General features: G+C 39.1%; 1 protein-coding gene across 1 annotated transcript in view; it reads left to right on the forward strand.

The window, feature by feature from the left end:
- The window catches only part of COL9A1 (collagen type IX alpha 1 chain), a 66,703-nt gene that overhangs the window by 47,132 nt on the left and 3,710 nt on the right, over positions 1–15,861 (forward strand). Inside the window, exons 29-36 of the mRNA XM_069008616.1 lie at positions 1,540–1,593; positions 2,354–2,425; positions 6,456–6,491; positions 6,594–6,638; positions 8,393–8,425; positions 11,052–11,198; positions 12,368–12,422; positions 14,844–15,032. Coding sequence (XP_068864717.1) covers positions 1,540–1,593; positions 2,354–2,425; positions 6,456–6,491; positions 6,594–6,638; positions 8,393–8,425; positions 11,052–11,198; positions 12,368–12,422; positions 14,844–15,032 — 631 coding nt within the window. The remainder of the gene's footprint in view (positions 1–1,539; positions 1,594–2,353; positions 2,426–6,455; positions 6,492–6,593; positions 6,639–8,392; positions 8,426–11,051; positions 11,199–12,367; positions 12,423–14,843; positions 15,033–15,861) is intronic.

Below are 15,861 nucleotides of genomic sequence, written 5' to 3' on the forward strand. Positions count from 1 at the left end.
TTGCCAGTTGCCAAGTTTCTAATGCTGATCATAATTTAGGCTTCGTCTTTCCTGAATCAGAAATGTAGTAGAATTCCAGGTGATGGAGTTCAGATTTTTGTGATTAAATATAAGTTTAATGCATTTTCTGGGTTGTAAAATGAAGGTGAGTTGGGGGGCATTTTTCCTTTCTTTCTTTCTTTTTTTTTTCAGCATAAAAAAGCTTCTAGAAATTATGCAAAGTGCTTTAAAGTAATAGGTATTTTAACACCACAGGATATTTTGAAGGAAATGAACGGAAAAGTCTGTTTATGTTTGGTTCTGTGATCTCTCCAGGATACCTAATTATTTCTTGGATTGTAGAGTTAGCTTTCCTAAGCTTGTGTGAGAAGATGTCATTGGATTTATGACCTAGTGTAAAAGGCCATGTCTGCCATCTCCTTTTATTTGGTATGCCAGAACGTTTCACAATATTGTTCTTATGAAAAAAATCCTATATTTAAAATTATCCAGTGCACACAGCACTAGAATGCTAAGATCTGCTTTTATCTAAAATATTCTATGTTATTGTATGATAGTTTATCAACTTGCATAACTAATAACATCAATTCTTGACATTTTATGATCTTAAATGTTATATCTTTCTTTTATTGCAAATAGTCCTTACATATTCACACAGTGAAATTAAGAAGAGTTCCTCAAGTGAGACCTAGGCTTGTGTTGGGACATTGTTTGAATTTATCTGTCGAGGGATATGTCTGTACATGTGAGAGTGAAGCTATAAAACTTATTGAGCTGTTCTGAAAAGTTCAATCATAAAAGACAAAATCTTTTGAGAAAGGTACTTTAGTTCAAAAATCTTTGCAAGTTTGGCTCAATGTCAGATTTACCCACACTATGTATACAAATGGCTGCATTGAGAAATTGAGTTGTAACACTGATGTGAATACAATGATCTGGATGGATAAACATGTCCCGAGTGAAGACATAAAGATGCAGTAAACCACATATTTATGCTTATCACTATTATAAATGGGGATTTTTAAAAGTTACACTTCCCTATAACAGTCTAGACTTTTTTTAAACCTGAATGAGTTTATTAAGAATTACTTCTGCATTCACTTTTTACCTTTGTCCATTTGGGATCAGGTGCTTTAAATATTACAGGAGTTCAGGTGATGAAACTAATCAAAAGCCTAAAGTTAAGTGTGAGTTCCAGAGTTGTCATAGTGAAGTGAATGTGTTTGTGATAAGTAACTCTAAGGTGTGATCCCATGAAGGGAACTTCATTGTGCTTAATCACTCAGCAAAATGAGTTACTTGAATAATTTAATGCCAAATAAAGATTATATGCAATTGTTAACTAAAAATGTTTACTCAGAAAGTTTCACTGGTTTTAATGCATATGGTATTTTTGCACTATGGAAAAGAAGTTTCAATTAAACTCAACTGCTAAGTAGTGTAAATCACTTAACATTAAGGAAAAAAAAATCATACTTTATTCCCAGATCACAGGATGTATTTCAGGAAATAATGTTGTCCTTCTATTTCTGCTTCCAGGGTAGCAGAGGGGAGACAGGTCCTGCAGGTCCTCCAGGTTTACCAGGGAAATTGGTAAGCAGTTTAATTCCATATTCTGTGCTCATGTTTACTTTCAAGGAGCTATAGTATCGTTTGGAACTACACTTACTCACTTATCCATGCAGGGAACTGAAAATAACATTTAAATGAGTGGTCGTTCAGTTTCTTTTTCAGTCCTCTGTGACTGTGCTAATATTAGAAAATGCTGTTTTAAATTACATGGAGATGTGTGTGACTTTTTCGTCTACTCAATAAACCCATAAATCCTATGATGTGCAAAGCTGAGTGGCACACTCCTGTGTGGGCTGCGTGTACCTGGGAGCAGGAGCAGTGAGAGACTGGCTTTCTGCTAACAGCTATGTGAAGCTAATGAATGGAGCACGTTATGAATGCCATCTTTTACCAGAGCTCCAGCAGTATTTACACAGTATCGGTCAGAAGCATAGCTGGGGAGGTCTTGGCTGAAAGAACCCACTGTTCCAGAGGAATGTGCAAATCGCAGAGTGCAAGATCTTGGGAAGTATTTTTAAGAGAACCAGACTGTCGTTGAGGGACTGGAGGGTAGAAAACCCTGTAAGTTATTTCTTTGTGATTGTCAGCAATAAATTCATAATAAGATTCTGTTTAAAGTGCTGTAGTTTGGATCAGCCCTATTTGCATCAGATAATCCTCTTTTATCAAGCTAAGTCTGTTCTGGGAATAAGGTTCTGCCCCATCTGCTTCAGGGTATGACCCTAAGTTGTTCATTCTAAACCTGGTTGGCTAAGTTTACATCCTTGATTTATTTTCACAGGGTCCCCAGGGTAATATTGGACTTCCTGGACTGCCTGGTCCTCCAGGCCTTCCTGGTGGTAAAGGTGACCGGGTAAGAAATACACTCATACATGCAGACTGCAGTTTGATGTCAGGAGTAAACACAATAAGTTGAGCACTGTTTTCGCTTTTTCCATGAATTAATGTCTGTTTTGTATGTAGATATTTTAACTGCTTGAAAGTGGTGCTCTATGTGCCCATTAACCACTTGTAGCTCATAAGTGTGGACAGGAAAAGTCTTGGCAGTGTCACTTAAGGGACTGAAATAAGATTACTGGTGTAAACACTCCTTTGTTTTTTTAAATCATTTTGAATCATTTGAAGACCTCAGTCATACTGCAAATCATTGACACAGACAGATCTGAAATGGTCAGTCAGGGTCTCTGGTCACTGTAGATCTTTGTAACTTCCACCCTCATCTACAGTAGAAGTGATGCCTGTTACATGTCTTAGGACCTGCCATGGAAATGCACATGCTAATGCAGCTATTGCGACACCTATGCATACGTGCAGAATTACAGGATAGAAGTACTTCTAGTATTTTGTTGAGAGGGAAGGATTGGGCCCTGGGGGCCTCACGTAACTGCAGAAGATACCTTGCTTTGCTCAGTAAATGTCAGTGAAGACAGTACATAAAGCCAGAGATGTTTCTTGGCTATAGGAGGCTGCAAAGGATGGAATTCACTTGCCAAACTTCTGACATACTTGTTATAAAAATACTAAGTTCTCTACTGTGTTTCATCTCTCTTACTTGAGGCACATCTACTTCAGTATTAAATGAATTACGCTTGTGGCGTGCCCCTTACATCCTGCTGACAACCAGGGAACTGTTGGACTGTTAGTCAGGTATGGGTATATCTGATGTAGAATGTCTTAGCTGAACAGAGGAATCCTGCCCTTGGTATGCTCCCAGTGTACAACATAGGGTGTCTGGATAGGGCTTGCTGTTGTTTTTGGCAGCTTTTTTAAAAAAAAGCTATTCAGGTACTTAAAAGCAAGCTTTATGTCTTTGATGTTGCTGAGGTATTTTTTTCATGTTTGTTTGGTTTTCTTTTAATGCTGAGATCAGGAACACATGTTTCTAGTCAAATGTAAGTATTGACATAAAGCAGTCTCTTTTTTATTAGGTTGGTAATGATTCATACTTTAGACTCCTCAAGAGGGAGATTGAAGGTACTGAGGAAGCAAATGTGAAGGAAAATACCTAACATTTGTTGCAGTGCTGACAATCTCCTCCCAAGGGTGCCCGATTTTCCTTATTTGCCATATAAATGGTCTGGACCTGTAGAATGAAAAGTAGAATGTAGATGCTGTAAATGGACCTAGAGACAGTCAGGCTACATCCAGGAGGTTTCTGATTATCTAACTGGCAGATGACAGTAACTTGTGCCTGGACCTTTTTTGAAAACCTGAGGTTGGTTTATTGCTCTGCGCAAATAACCTTAAGATCCAAAGCACTGTGCTAGGAACTATGTCATCCTGTGATTGCTTTTTAGCTCTCCACTTGTATCCTTGATTTATATTATTTTTTCCAGTTGCATAGAGGTTGGAGTGAATTTTCTGGGGCAGCCTTAGCATGGCTGCAGCCTTGCCAGCAGCACTGACCTGCAGTACGTCTTCCAAGTCACAAGCCTGGAGAGCATTGTGCCGCTCTATCCTTCCGCTTCCCTTCAGCTTTTGCAACTGCATCAGTCTTACAATGTATTGGTTTTGCACGGCCTGGTTTTGTCAGGTTGGAAATAGGTGTCTCTGTAGCCTGTTAACCCTAGTCTTTGGGACAACTCCTTCTAGGAGTAAGTTCTAGGCTGAAGTAACTTTTTTTTCCATTTCTGGTTTCAAAACTGCATGATTTTGTACACAGGGATCCTATAAAGTTCTGTTGTGTAGCTATATCTGCATGATAAGAGTTGATGAAAATAGCAGCCAGAAGCCAGTAGAATTCATGAATTTGATATATCAGTAGTTATTCTTGCTCCCAAAGCTGATAAATAATGTGTACTATCTGTTGGCATATTGTCAACATGCAGGTGATGACCACTTAAAGAATGAATCACCACCAAAGATACCAGCAGAAGTGCTTTTATTGAAGTAATATGTAAAAGTGAGAGGTGTCAAAATTCTATGGGTATAATAATGATTGAATGCTACAAGCATAACATAATGTGCTAATTGCAGGGTTGGTGTTCCTGTTTCCAAGCCCACATGGACCAATCCTCACCATGTCACCCTGTCCCTGTGTGGGTTTTCAGGTTGGAAGAGGAGGTCACAGCCTAGGCCTTTGCCTCCTTTGGAGCCTGAACCAGACTGCCACTAGTCTGGGCAAGGAGCTGTGTGCATCAGGCGTACACCTGACATAGTCTAGCAGAGAGAGCAGGACAAAGCAATGTAAGAGCAATGGCTTACACTTCAGTGAATCTTACGGGGTGGTTATGCCCACGCAACACGGATAATGCCCAAGCCTCAGCATTCACCACTTAGAGTGTTTCTGATTCATGTAGTTTGGACTGGTTTCATACACTCGGGTTCTGTCTCTTTTAGTAAGTTAAACAGCACCAAGACAAGTGCCAGACCCTGGCACAGCAACACAATCCTTTATGCTGCTAAGTAGTTAAAGTAGCCCCGGTACAGTTTTGGATGATGCTGACAGGCAGTTTTGCAAATAATTCTTAGGTATGATTTGAGAAGGATTTTTGCAAATAGATAGGCAGTAGGTCAAGAAAAGTGAGTATTTTCATAGTTTGACATCTTGCCTTAGTGCCTCCATTGAAATTTTTGGAGTCAATGTGGATTCAGATAATTTCAGTTACGATTTTATATTTGCTAATACAAACACTGCAGGCCAAGGCTCACAAAAAGCAATAGATTCTTCTATGTCAGCCTTCTCTATTGGCAGTTTTATTGCTCTAAACAAGATTAAGGGGGGAAAAAGAACCCCCAAAGCAATGTTAGGTTGGAAACCAATGTCTTTTTTGTGTAACTGGGAAACCTTAACAAGGCACAATGTTGAGAACACTTCAGACAAAATAGTTTCAGTGTTGACAAAGTTGGAATGTTAAACAGTTCTGTGATTTATACTGCTTATCTTTGTGGATAATTTATTATTAGCTCTTCATCTTCAAGAACATGAGAACATGTCAGAATTCATTAATTTCATAAAAGTCACACCAGTCTGTGTGTGTGTATCTTATGTGAATTAAATGGATCTCTGAAATGGGAGAGAAAGTGCTGCATGTCTGTCTGTTTTACAAAAAAAAAAATATCATGCACAGTTATAGTTCTTTTGGAATGCATATCTTTGAACATGTACAGACTGAAAAGAATATTAAAAGGATGGTGTGACTGGTTTTCTAACAGAATACAACTACAAAAAGATTGTCCTAAATGATAAACTGTTCTACAAATTTAATAATTTTGATATAGAGAAAAATTACATTTGTTTGAAATTAATTAGGTCATTAATTTATTACTCCTTATTTCCTGCCTGTCCACACAGGTACGTTTTGTTAGAGGATTCTAAGATGAAACATAATCTAATTTCTTCTGAAAAAGGCATATTAACTCTAAGATACAAGCCTTTTGACACAGGTTTGCTAAAAGACATTGAGAATTGAACAGCACACAAGACAAGATTGTGACTGTACTTGTGAATGTCTCTCTGCTTATCCCTCATTAGCAGGGCTACTATAGCCTTCAGCAATATGGAATATATAATAGTGCTAGAAAAAGTGATACACTTACTGGATTTATTTACTTGTATCTTGTAACCAACTCTCAGAGCAGACCAGTAGCATCTGCATTTGTTGTTAAAAGGGGACAACATCTGTTTGACACTCAGAATCTGTACTGTCCAGTGTGGTGGTGGATTATATGTTCCAAACTAGTACTTGCCTTCAGTCTGTCACATAAATTGCATGGTAAGATTTAAGTGCTTTCATTGTCATTCTTAAAAATTTGCAGCTTTAAAGGTCTCTTGCATGAATGTGAAATTTAGGATCCAAGAACATTTAATGTGCTTTAGAATCTAGACTTTGAAATTCTGATTTTTTTATTTTTTATTTTTTTTTAAATCTTTAACCTTTTAGGGTTCGGTGGGTGAACCAGGACCTAAGGGTGAACAAGTAAGTCATGATAGAGATTATGGGACTTTAAAGTCACAGTACCAAATGCCACATAATGCTGACTAAATCTGAAGGCTGACAGTATGTCTTTCTTTGATGTAGGGTGCACCTGGAGCAGAAGGAGATGGAGGAGAAAAGGGTGACTTAGTAAGGCGCCTTTTTTTCTTTACCTGATATAATATTATGTTGTTATTGTAAATTAAAACTATAAAGTGGTGTTGGAATACTTCAAGCGTTATGTTTTCATCACTGAAATGCACATTTAAGTTTTGTAGCAACTGGCCACTGCAGAGCACAGCAGTTCTGTTTGCCTAGTTACTCTATTCCTGCTGTTTGGAAAGCACTGAAATACATGTGTTCTGTTAGGGGTACAATATAGTACAGACTGCCTTGAAGGAAAGGGATGTGTCTGTGTTTGTGTATATATATATATGTATGTATGTGTATATATATACATACACATATAGGTAGATACATATAGAGACTGTTTGTTTATAAATATATATATATGCATACACAGACACAAATTCTTGGTGTTTGAGGCAGTGAGGATGAGCAATTAGTTTAACTCAGGTGAAACAGGAGGAGAGTTAATAAATATCCTTAATGACTCTCACTTAAAGGAAATATTCTGTATTGACTTTCTCTTTGGAAATACGATTTGCAACTGGCTGTTAGGGAGAGGAAAAATGGGCTGGGAAGAGGCTGTGGCACTGTGATATTGCATATATATATGCTGCAGGAGTATGGCATGTTGTAAATTGACATGGGTAATGCCTGGGTCATGTGCCCTTGGGAAAAGAGGATGTTTTTCCCTGCCAAAAGAGAAACCCACTGGTCCAGTGGCTCCCATGAGGTTTCATCCAGAAAAGCCAGAGCTGATCTTTCTAAAGAAAGTAAACTGCTCCCTATTCAAAGAATGGTAGCTGGGTCATATGTGGGAAATGAGTGTTTTCATCCTACATGCTGCAATTCTGAAAGCCTTAGTGAGAAAAATGTCCAGTAACGGAGCATTACAGTCACTCTACAGATTCCCAGGAAGCAATACTATGGGTTGTTTAAGTGTGCTGCCAGTCAGTCTGGTTTAAATGGATAACAGTTATTTCTATTTCAATTATGACATATTCATTAACAGACGGGCCTTTGACTGGAAACTAGTTATTTCACCAATGACATTTAAGAACTGGGACAGGACAGTTTACAGAAATCTCTCTAAGTTTCTTTGGTGTTTTCATACTAATCTATTTCACAGGTGATTACAAGATTTTGAAAGTTTTTTTTCCAGTTGAGAGGAAAGCCTAAAAATTCCTGAATAGTGGGATTGCTATTCTCAGTCAGGTGGTTGAGGGATTTTGGTAGTGTTCAAGCCAGGAGAAAGATTGCTGGGAATAGGAATGTGATGGGATTTGGCTTCTTCACAGAGCTTGAGGTAGACACTTGTCTGGTTTCTGTTGAAGTTTTTCAGCATTAACACAGCACTGAAATCCATAGTTCTGTCACTTGTCAGAAACTAGGAAATCCTGGTTAAAAAAATGCATCCTCTAAAGGTTTCCAAGAAATCTGCTGTCTAAGATTGTCCTGGGGTGTAGCTGTGTTTGAGGGGTTAGAGCCATGTGTCTGATTCCAACATAAGAAATACAAAAACAATTATAACAAACATGCTTTCTCATCTGCACCTTACAGAAAAGCTTTTGAGAAAGGAATTGTACAAAACCCACTCAAAATAAAGGTTTTATTTTCAAAGGAATTGTAATTAATTTGTGGTGTAATTTTGCATGAATCAACCAAATATATGAAATTTCTTTTTATAGTGAAAAAAAAAAAATCATGTGAAATGTACTGCATTTTTAATGTCAGTGGTAACAGAGTCTCTCTTCTAATACAGTTTGTCTTATTTTTAGGGCGACATGGGATTACCAGGAGCAAAGGGAGCTGTAAGTATAATGAATAGCATTTTTATGGAAATACAGAGATCTAGTAGATCATATAGATCATATAGATGGTTTTCTGATCTAAGGAAAGAAAAATGCAAATAACAGGCTAAGCTCTTTATCTTTAAGTTAAATTGAATGTGTTCTAACAGATTTTCTTCTGTTTAAATTTTGAATACAGTTAATATTAAAATGAATTAGCTTTGAAAAGGAATTAGTTTCCTGAATTCTAACTCCATAAAAGAGAAGCATCATTCAGCAGCAGTTTTCTGGCCAACTAAGTTTTTTTTAAAGAAAATGAATGCACCCTTTGTACAGTAGGTGTTGGATAGAAAGGAGGCTCAGTGCAGTGGCTGCATGCCACTGTTAAAAAGCTGGCAGCAGGATTGTGATGTCTGTGAAACCAGAAGTATTTATGGCTCAGATTTCTTTTTTTATTTATTTTTATTTTTATTTTATATTTATTTTCTTTTCTATTTATTTTATTTTCTTTTATATTTATTTAATATTTATTTTATTTTTATTTTATGTTCTTTTCATTTATTTTGTTTTGTTTTATTTTATTTTGTTTTCATTTGCAAAATGATAACTTTGATGTGGAAGGAGCAGAATCTTGTATGTCACCTAAAAAAATAACTGGGGAGCTGAACTCCTTCTTTTATTTCAGGATCACTGAAGAGTTGGATTGTTACAGCATCTGACAGTATGGGCTGTGATACTAAAATACCAACAGTTCTGCCTATGGGGAACTGAGGCTGAGCATAACAAAAAAACCTGTGCTTGTGTTCTCTGTGTTCGGGGTAACTTCGGGGCTAAGTAAATGCAAGCTAAAGGGTGTTTACTGCTGATGAGGATTCTACATGAAGGACATGAGGAAGAGATAGAGTAGAAGAGAAATCCATAATTTTATCCACCTTGATTTTTAAAATCCTCTTATATTGATGAGACCCTATAGGGCTTGCCATCCCAGTGAGTACCTTCACAGGAATGAGTAATCTGTCTGGGAACCTGATAACTCACCAGGCTGGGGAAGAAAGGAATGATGGCTTCCCGGTTGTGTAGTCCATAAAAGCAATTATTTTGTTTTCTTAATGTATCTATCGAAGCACGTTCTTTGGGTTTTCTTCTGGTAGGGAGGACAATGGGCTGTCTGGGATGCAGCTCAGCTGGAACCGAAATGGCTCCATCTTGTGGATTTAACTGATAGCGCAGCTGAGTAATTCGTTCGTCAGCATCTCTTTTAGAGGGTGTGGCTTTTTTTTTTCCCCCAATAGATTTGGGAAGTCGTGAGTATGTAGGGTTTATTTTCTTAGTACTACTATTGATTAATAGGAGTAAATTAACTTGTATTGAAAGCAGCTGTGGTGGTTTGACCCTGACTGGACACCAGCTGTACACCAAAGCCACACTGTCACTCTCTTCCTCATCTGGCCAGGGGAAAGAAAATGTAACAAAAAGCTCATGGGCCCAGATAAGGGCAGGGAGAGATCTCTCACCAGTTATGGTCACGGGCAAAACAGACTTGGGGAAACAAAGAGATTTATTACCTGTCAGAGTAGGATAATGGGAAGTAAAACAATGGGGGAGCACCTCCTCACTTCTTCTGCACTGACCTCGCTGTCTGCAGAGCTGTTCCTTTCACATATTCTCACCCTGCTCTTCTCTGGCTGCAATTATTTCTGGGAAGTAATTTTTCCTCCTTAAATAGGAGGAGGCTTTACTAACCTCACTGATTGGCTTGGCATTGGCCAGGAGGTCTGTCTTGAAGCTGGCTGGTGTTGGATCTGCTGGACATGGGGGAAAGGTTTTGGCAGCCACCCCCGTAGACCCCCTGCTACCAGAACATTGCCACTCAAACCAATTACAGTAATTCAGAGGTGCCTGCTGGCATAGGTCTCTCTCTGCATGATATTTAATAACTCTTAGTAAATTTACTGGAGTAGAAGCTATAGCTTTGTTTACTCAGTGTACTTAAGTGAACATATTGACATAGTCACATCAATCCTTTCCTTCCCCAGGGGTCAGGAACAGCTCTTTCTACCCCTTGCCTGAGTGTAATCATGGCACTGTGTCTGTTCAGGCAGTTTGTCAATGTCAGTTTGTGTGAGGATGTTCCTTCTCCTCTGCCAGCAAACTCAAGCAGTGGCACTAGAACTAGCTCTGTCTCTGACAGAGTAAACAAAGCAAAAATGTGTTCCCAAACAACCTGGGGCTACACAGTAGAAGCTCATACTGTGGTACTCTCTACAGAAGGACATGAAAGGCATCTGGAGCACGAAGGGAGGTGGAGTTTTCGTACCTTAAGCAGCACTTAATGTCTAGAAATGTTCCATGTTGGCATTCACAAGGGCAGAGAGCCATCTTGAGCATGTCACTATTGATTCTGATTTACCTATTTTGACAGAATGGATTAATTTTCCATTTCTCCCCTGTAAGTGAAGAATACTGACCTCTTAAAAATCATGCAACTATTGACTCCAGTTGCTTATTTAAAAAACTCTGTTCAACAACTGCATTTCAGCACTCATTTCTTTGCACTTGTGAATAGTTCCCATCACCATTTTGGTATGTCAGAATGAGTCTATCATTAGTATAGCAGCCCATTGGAATTCCTCTCTTCCATTGTCAGATTGGTAATCCTGGAGACCCTGGTTCCCGTGGGCCTGAGGGAAGTCGGGGACTGCCGGGCATGGAAGGGCCACGAGGCTCACCTGGACCACGAGGATTGCAGGGGGAACAGGGTGCCCCAGGCCTGCCTGGCAGCGAAGGGCCAGCTGTAAGTACTGTTTCCATGTAATTGGTATCTTTTGAACCTTTATCTCTCACTCACACCAATCCTTGTTTTTCCATGTACACATGCCAAACGGAAGTGCCACAGTAGTCTGAAGTACAGTGTGCCTCTCATCAGACACATGTGTACACCAGAGCAATCTTGGGTTGTACACAGCTATGTCCTTGGGACCCCAGCTTTCAGTTTAGCTCTGTTTTCTTATGCCCACCCCACTTCTGTAGTGTGCATGAAACCAAACCCTGTTTGATACAAAGGAGCATGCCTCACAGAGTTTGCTGGTTGACATCAGCTGGAATAGTTGCACTGCCAGGAGCTGGAGCACCTTTTAGTGACTCATAGATTGGTTTTGATTGGGTTACAATTAAATTTCTTCATAGTGGCTTGTATGGGGTTATGTTTCGGATTTGTGACGAAAACAGTCCTTATAGCAGAGTCATGGGAACAGGAAAAAGGGTAATGGCTTCAAAGTGAAATAGCATAGATTTAGATTAGATATTAGAAAGAAATTCTTCTCTGCAAGAATGGTGAGGTACTAATAGGTCACCCAGGGAAGTTGTGGATGCTCTGTTCCTGGAAGGGTTCAAGGTCATGTTGAAGGAGGGTTGGAACTAGATGGTTTCAAAGGTCCCTTCCAACCCAAGCCATTCTGTGATGTTTCAGTTACTCATGAACACTGTTTGCATAGAATCAAAGCCTCTTCTGCTCCTTACACTGCCCCTTTAGTGAGTAGGCTGGAGGTGCACAAAAAATTGGGAGGGGACACAGCCGGGAGAGCTGACCCTAACTGACCAAAGGGATATCCCATACCTTATGGCATCATGCTCAGCAACGTAACCAGGGAAAACTTGTGGGAGTGGTGAGCAACTGCTTTCATTTATATCACTTGCATTATCATTGTCTTTTTTGCATTTTATTGTCTTCTTCTTCCCCTTCTTCCAACCTCTCCTCCTTCTTCTTCTTCCTTTCCATTTCTTAAACTTTTTTTCCTTCTCTCATCCCACTGGTGCAGGCTGAGGGTGTGAGCAGCTGTGTGGTGTTTTGCCAGCTGGGGTTAAACTGTGACAACTGGTCAGCATTTTTTTGTACCAGGCACACTTATAAAATGTAAATGTGGCATCAACTGTTTTATTAAAACTCTCTTTTTTTAATCCTAGGGCAAAGAACCAAGTGATCACCACATTAAGCAGGTTTGCATGAGAGTCATGCAAGGTAAATGGGTTAAAAAGTATTTGATGTTTCTTGTGTGTTTAAGTTTGGATCATCTATTTCTGTGGAGACAACCAAGATTTTCCCCATGCTTACCCAGAACAAATTGCATGGCCTCAGCAGGGAACCTGGTGGAAAATCTTTCCACATAGGAATGTGAACACGGTTTGAGGAAGTCCCTGATTTATATATATTTTGTAGCCTCATTGAACTACCTGTGGATTCCACATTACTGCAGTGATAAGCAGGCTATAGACCAGAGTATTTGTGTGAAATACATGCATTTTGTATTCAAATCACTTGCTGTGTTTGCATACATAAAAGTACAAGCTTCACTGAAAGCATTTTAGCCTTTTGTACTCACTATTAGATTGCAGCAAACAAACTATGCAAAATGCATAAAAAGAAGAGGAATGCAGAGAGAGGCTTTCTGGAGATAACACACCTTAAAATTAAAGCAGTTGAGAGATACTGAAAATCCTAATTATATTTGCTGATTTCTTGACATACACACAGAAATCTGAAGCTTTTCCAATATGGTTGGGTGCACGGAATTTTCTGAGTTGAGAAATGTATGCTTCCCTGTAAACACAAAAGAAACTTTTCACTACTTGCTATTGAAGTTGCCTTTTGGAATATTATGCCTCTGTGATGTTAAGAGTTTAAAGAATGAAATTGCTGCTCATGATTTAAAAATTTCCAGTAGTTGTCACTGTTCTTGATACTGCTCAACAGGGTAAAAAGGCCTTTTAAAGTGGTCTCTTGAAAGACACTGATGCCTTAAGAGGCCACCTAAAAACAGAGACTAGACAGGAGTAAGGGAATAAAGGTAGGTATTTATTTGAAAGGCCTTCAAAGGTACACCCTGGGGAGCCAGAGCCTATTGCCAAGATGGACCCCAAGATGGACGAGAGGTCACGAGTTCTTTACACTTTTATAGGTTTGGTTCATTTGCATATCAGGGTTAATTCTCCAATTGAAGCTGCAGTTAATGATGTAATTCCCCTCAGCTTGCCCCCCCTGTCAAAGGCTTTTGGTTTATACTTTTTGGGCCTAGGACAGTCTGGGTGTCCTTGAAGAGCAGGCCTGGAGAGGCTTTGTTATGTCTACGTAGCATGAGAGAGCAGAAGTTAACAGGCTACAAGAAACTTCAGAGTTACACACTGGGCAGTACAGGATTTGAAAAATATAAAAGTTAAAACCTAAGAAATCAACACAGTAATATTGAGAAGGATCATAGTGAAATCAGATTTGGTGCTTGAATTTATTCCTATCAGAATTAACAGTGAAGACACTGGTATGGGGAAAATCTAGACTGTCTTCATTGCACCCCTCTTGAAAACTCCTATAATTGTCCATGCTGGTCTACTAAAAAGAGAGAAAAACATAGGAATACAAATCAATCCAAGTGGCTCCTTGGAACCTTGTTGTCTCAAAGACAACTGTAAGTGAAGTTCAGCTCCTCAGGCTTTGCCTGCAGAGAGCTATTCCTTGTAGATCTCCTGGCTATAATTCATATTTTAATTCAGATCCTAACCCCCTGCACCCCATCCCACATCATCTTAATATTTCTCAGCTGTCGACACAAAATAACTAGTCTTTCCAAGTCCTGCAGACTTTAAAGCAAATGTCATATGGAATTGTGTGTGGCTGTATCCAGTGAAAGTTATTTCCAAAGCATGCTTGGAAGATGTATTTGAAGTCTAGAACAGAAACATTATGGAAAGAGAGGACTGCTTTTATGCTGCTGGAGCAGTGGCCTGCAAGGCGGAAGAGCAAGAGGGAATATCCAGCATGGATTGTCCTGAGGAATGGCAAGCTGATCCTGTGCCTGATTAAGAACAAAGGTTCTGCTGATTTACCTTAAGAAAAGATCAACATAAAATGTTCAATTATTTATCAAACCTGAACTCATAAGCACAGGTTTGAGGGTTCTTTCCTTTGAAAAGAAGACTGGTACTTAACAGGCAGCATACATAACTAACCTCATACTTTTCCCTTCTTGCAAAAATGGATTTTGACAGGATTAACATGTAGTAATGAAGAGAGCTATTTACTCATGAAATCGCTGCCTCTTAAAAGAGTAAGTTTCTTACTAATGGTTGAAATTTAAATGACATAGAAAATTATAAAGGCATTTCCAAATAAACTATATACATTTGAATAATTTCAACCTATAAACATTAAATTTATTTTGCAGAAAAAAATGCATTTTTTTTCTGCACAGTGTACCTATGCAGCTTGCCACTGATAGTTCTAAGATAATACCTTATATGTAATAAACTTTGTAAATAGCAATGTACAAAAGGAAGGTGCTGTAGTGTAATCAGTAAGTCAGTTCCTGTAGCAAAGAGCATACATTCTTCTTCAATGATCTCTTCATTCATATTCACTTACTCCTTAACTCTGTCCTGCTCATTGCAGAACAATTAGCTCAGCTGGCAGCCAGCCTTAGGAGGCCAGAATTCGGTGCTCCAGGTCTTCCTGGCCGACCAGGGCCACCAGGTGCTCCAGGACCTGCTGGTGAAAATGGTTTCCCAGGACAGCTTGGCCCCCGTGGCCTGCCTGGCCTTAAAGGTCCCCCTGGTGAGATTGGTCGCAAAGGTCCTAAAGGTAAGAAATTCTCCAACTGGCTTTCACTTGGTGACTGTTTAAGTTTTGGTTTTTTGGTTTTGTTTGTTTGTTGTTGTTGTTCCTACCCCCCCTCCTTGGTTTACAGCTTGTGGATGTAGACTGTACACATGTGAAGTCCAAAAGGATCCTGAGTTAGGAATGTAAGCTGCTTGCTGTAACTCTTGTGTCAGTTACCGCAGTGATTAAAGGGCACATTGGCCTGGCTTTAGCAAGACTTGTTTAGAAATCTGATTTTTAGCCCACAAAACCTCAAAGTCCATGAGAGTGAGAATCAATATTAGGACTCTGACTCAGCTGCTTACTTCTAGTTCAGGGCAGATGCCTGTCCTTTCTCATATTGTAGAAGTCATGTGATGACAAAAAGAACATGTGGTTCTAGCAGTGATTCTCTTTCCTCCATTCAGCCTGGTTGTTGACCTCACTTCTGCAAGACTTGTGGTCCCAAGAGCTGATGTAAGCAGTCAGATTTCTTCACTAAAATCTAGTCAGCTTTTCTAAGCACACCCAGTTCATCACATTAAAAGGGACTGATAATAATCTGCCTTTTATTTGCATATAATATTTGAGCCATTTAACATGATTGCACCAGGTAGCAGAGTCTATTGATTCTTTGGAAAGGAAAAATCCCTAATAAAATTGACTTACATTTTACACAAAATCTGTGATCTAAGTTATTCTCTTCTGTTCGTGACTCAGAGGTTCTATTCTCCTCCAGAGGATTACAGGGTAGAATTTTCTGCAAAGTCTTATGACAACTATGTATGTGTTTGTATTCAGCAGTGATTTTGATTTGTTTTCTCAAAAGAAG

The sequence above is a fragment of the Aphelocoma coerulescens genome, chromosome 3 (genome assembly GCF_041296385.1).
Source record: "Aphelocoma coerulescens isolate FSJ_1873_10779 chromosome 3, UR_Acoe_1.0, whole genome shotgun sequence".
In the NCBI taxonomy this organism is placed as follows: Eukaryota; Metazoa; Chordata; class Aves; order Passeriformes; family Corvidae; genus Aphelocoma; species Aphelocoma coerulescens.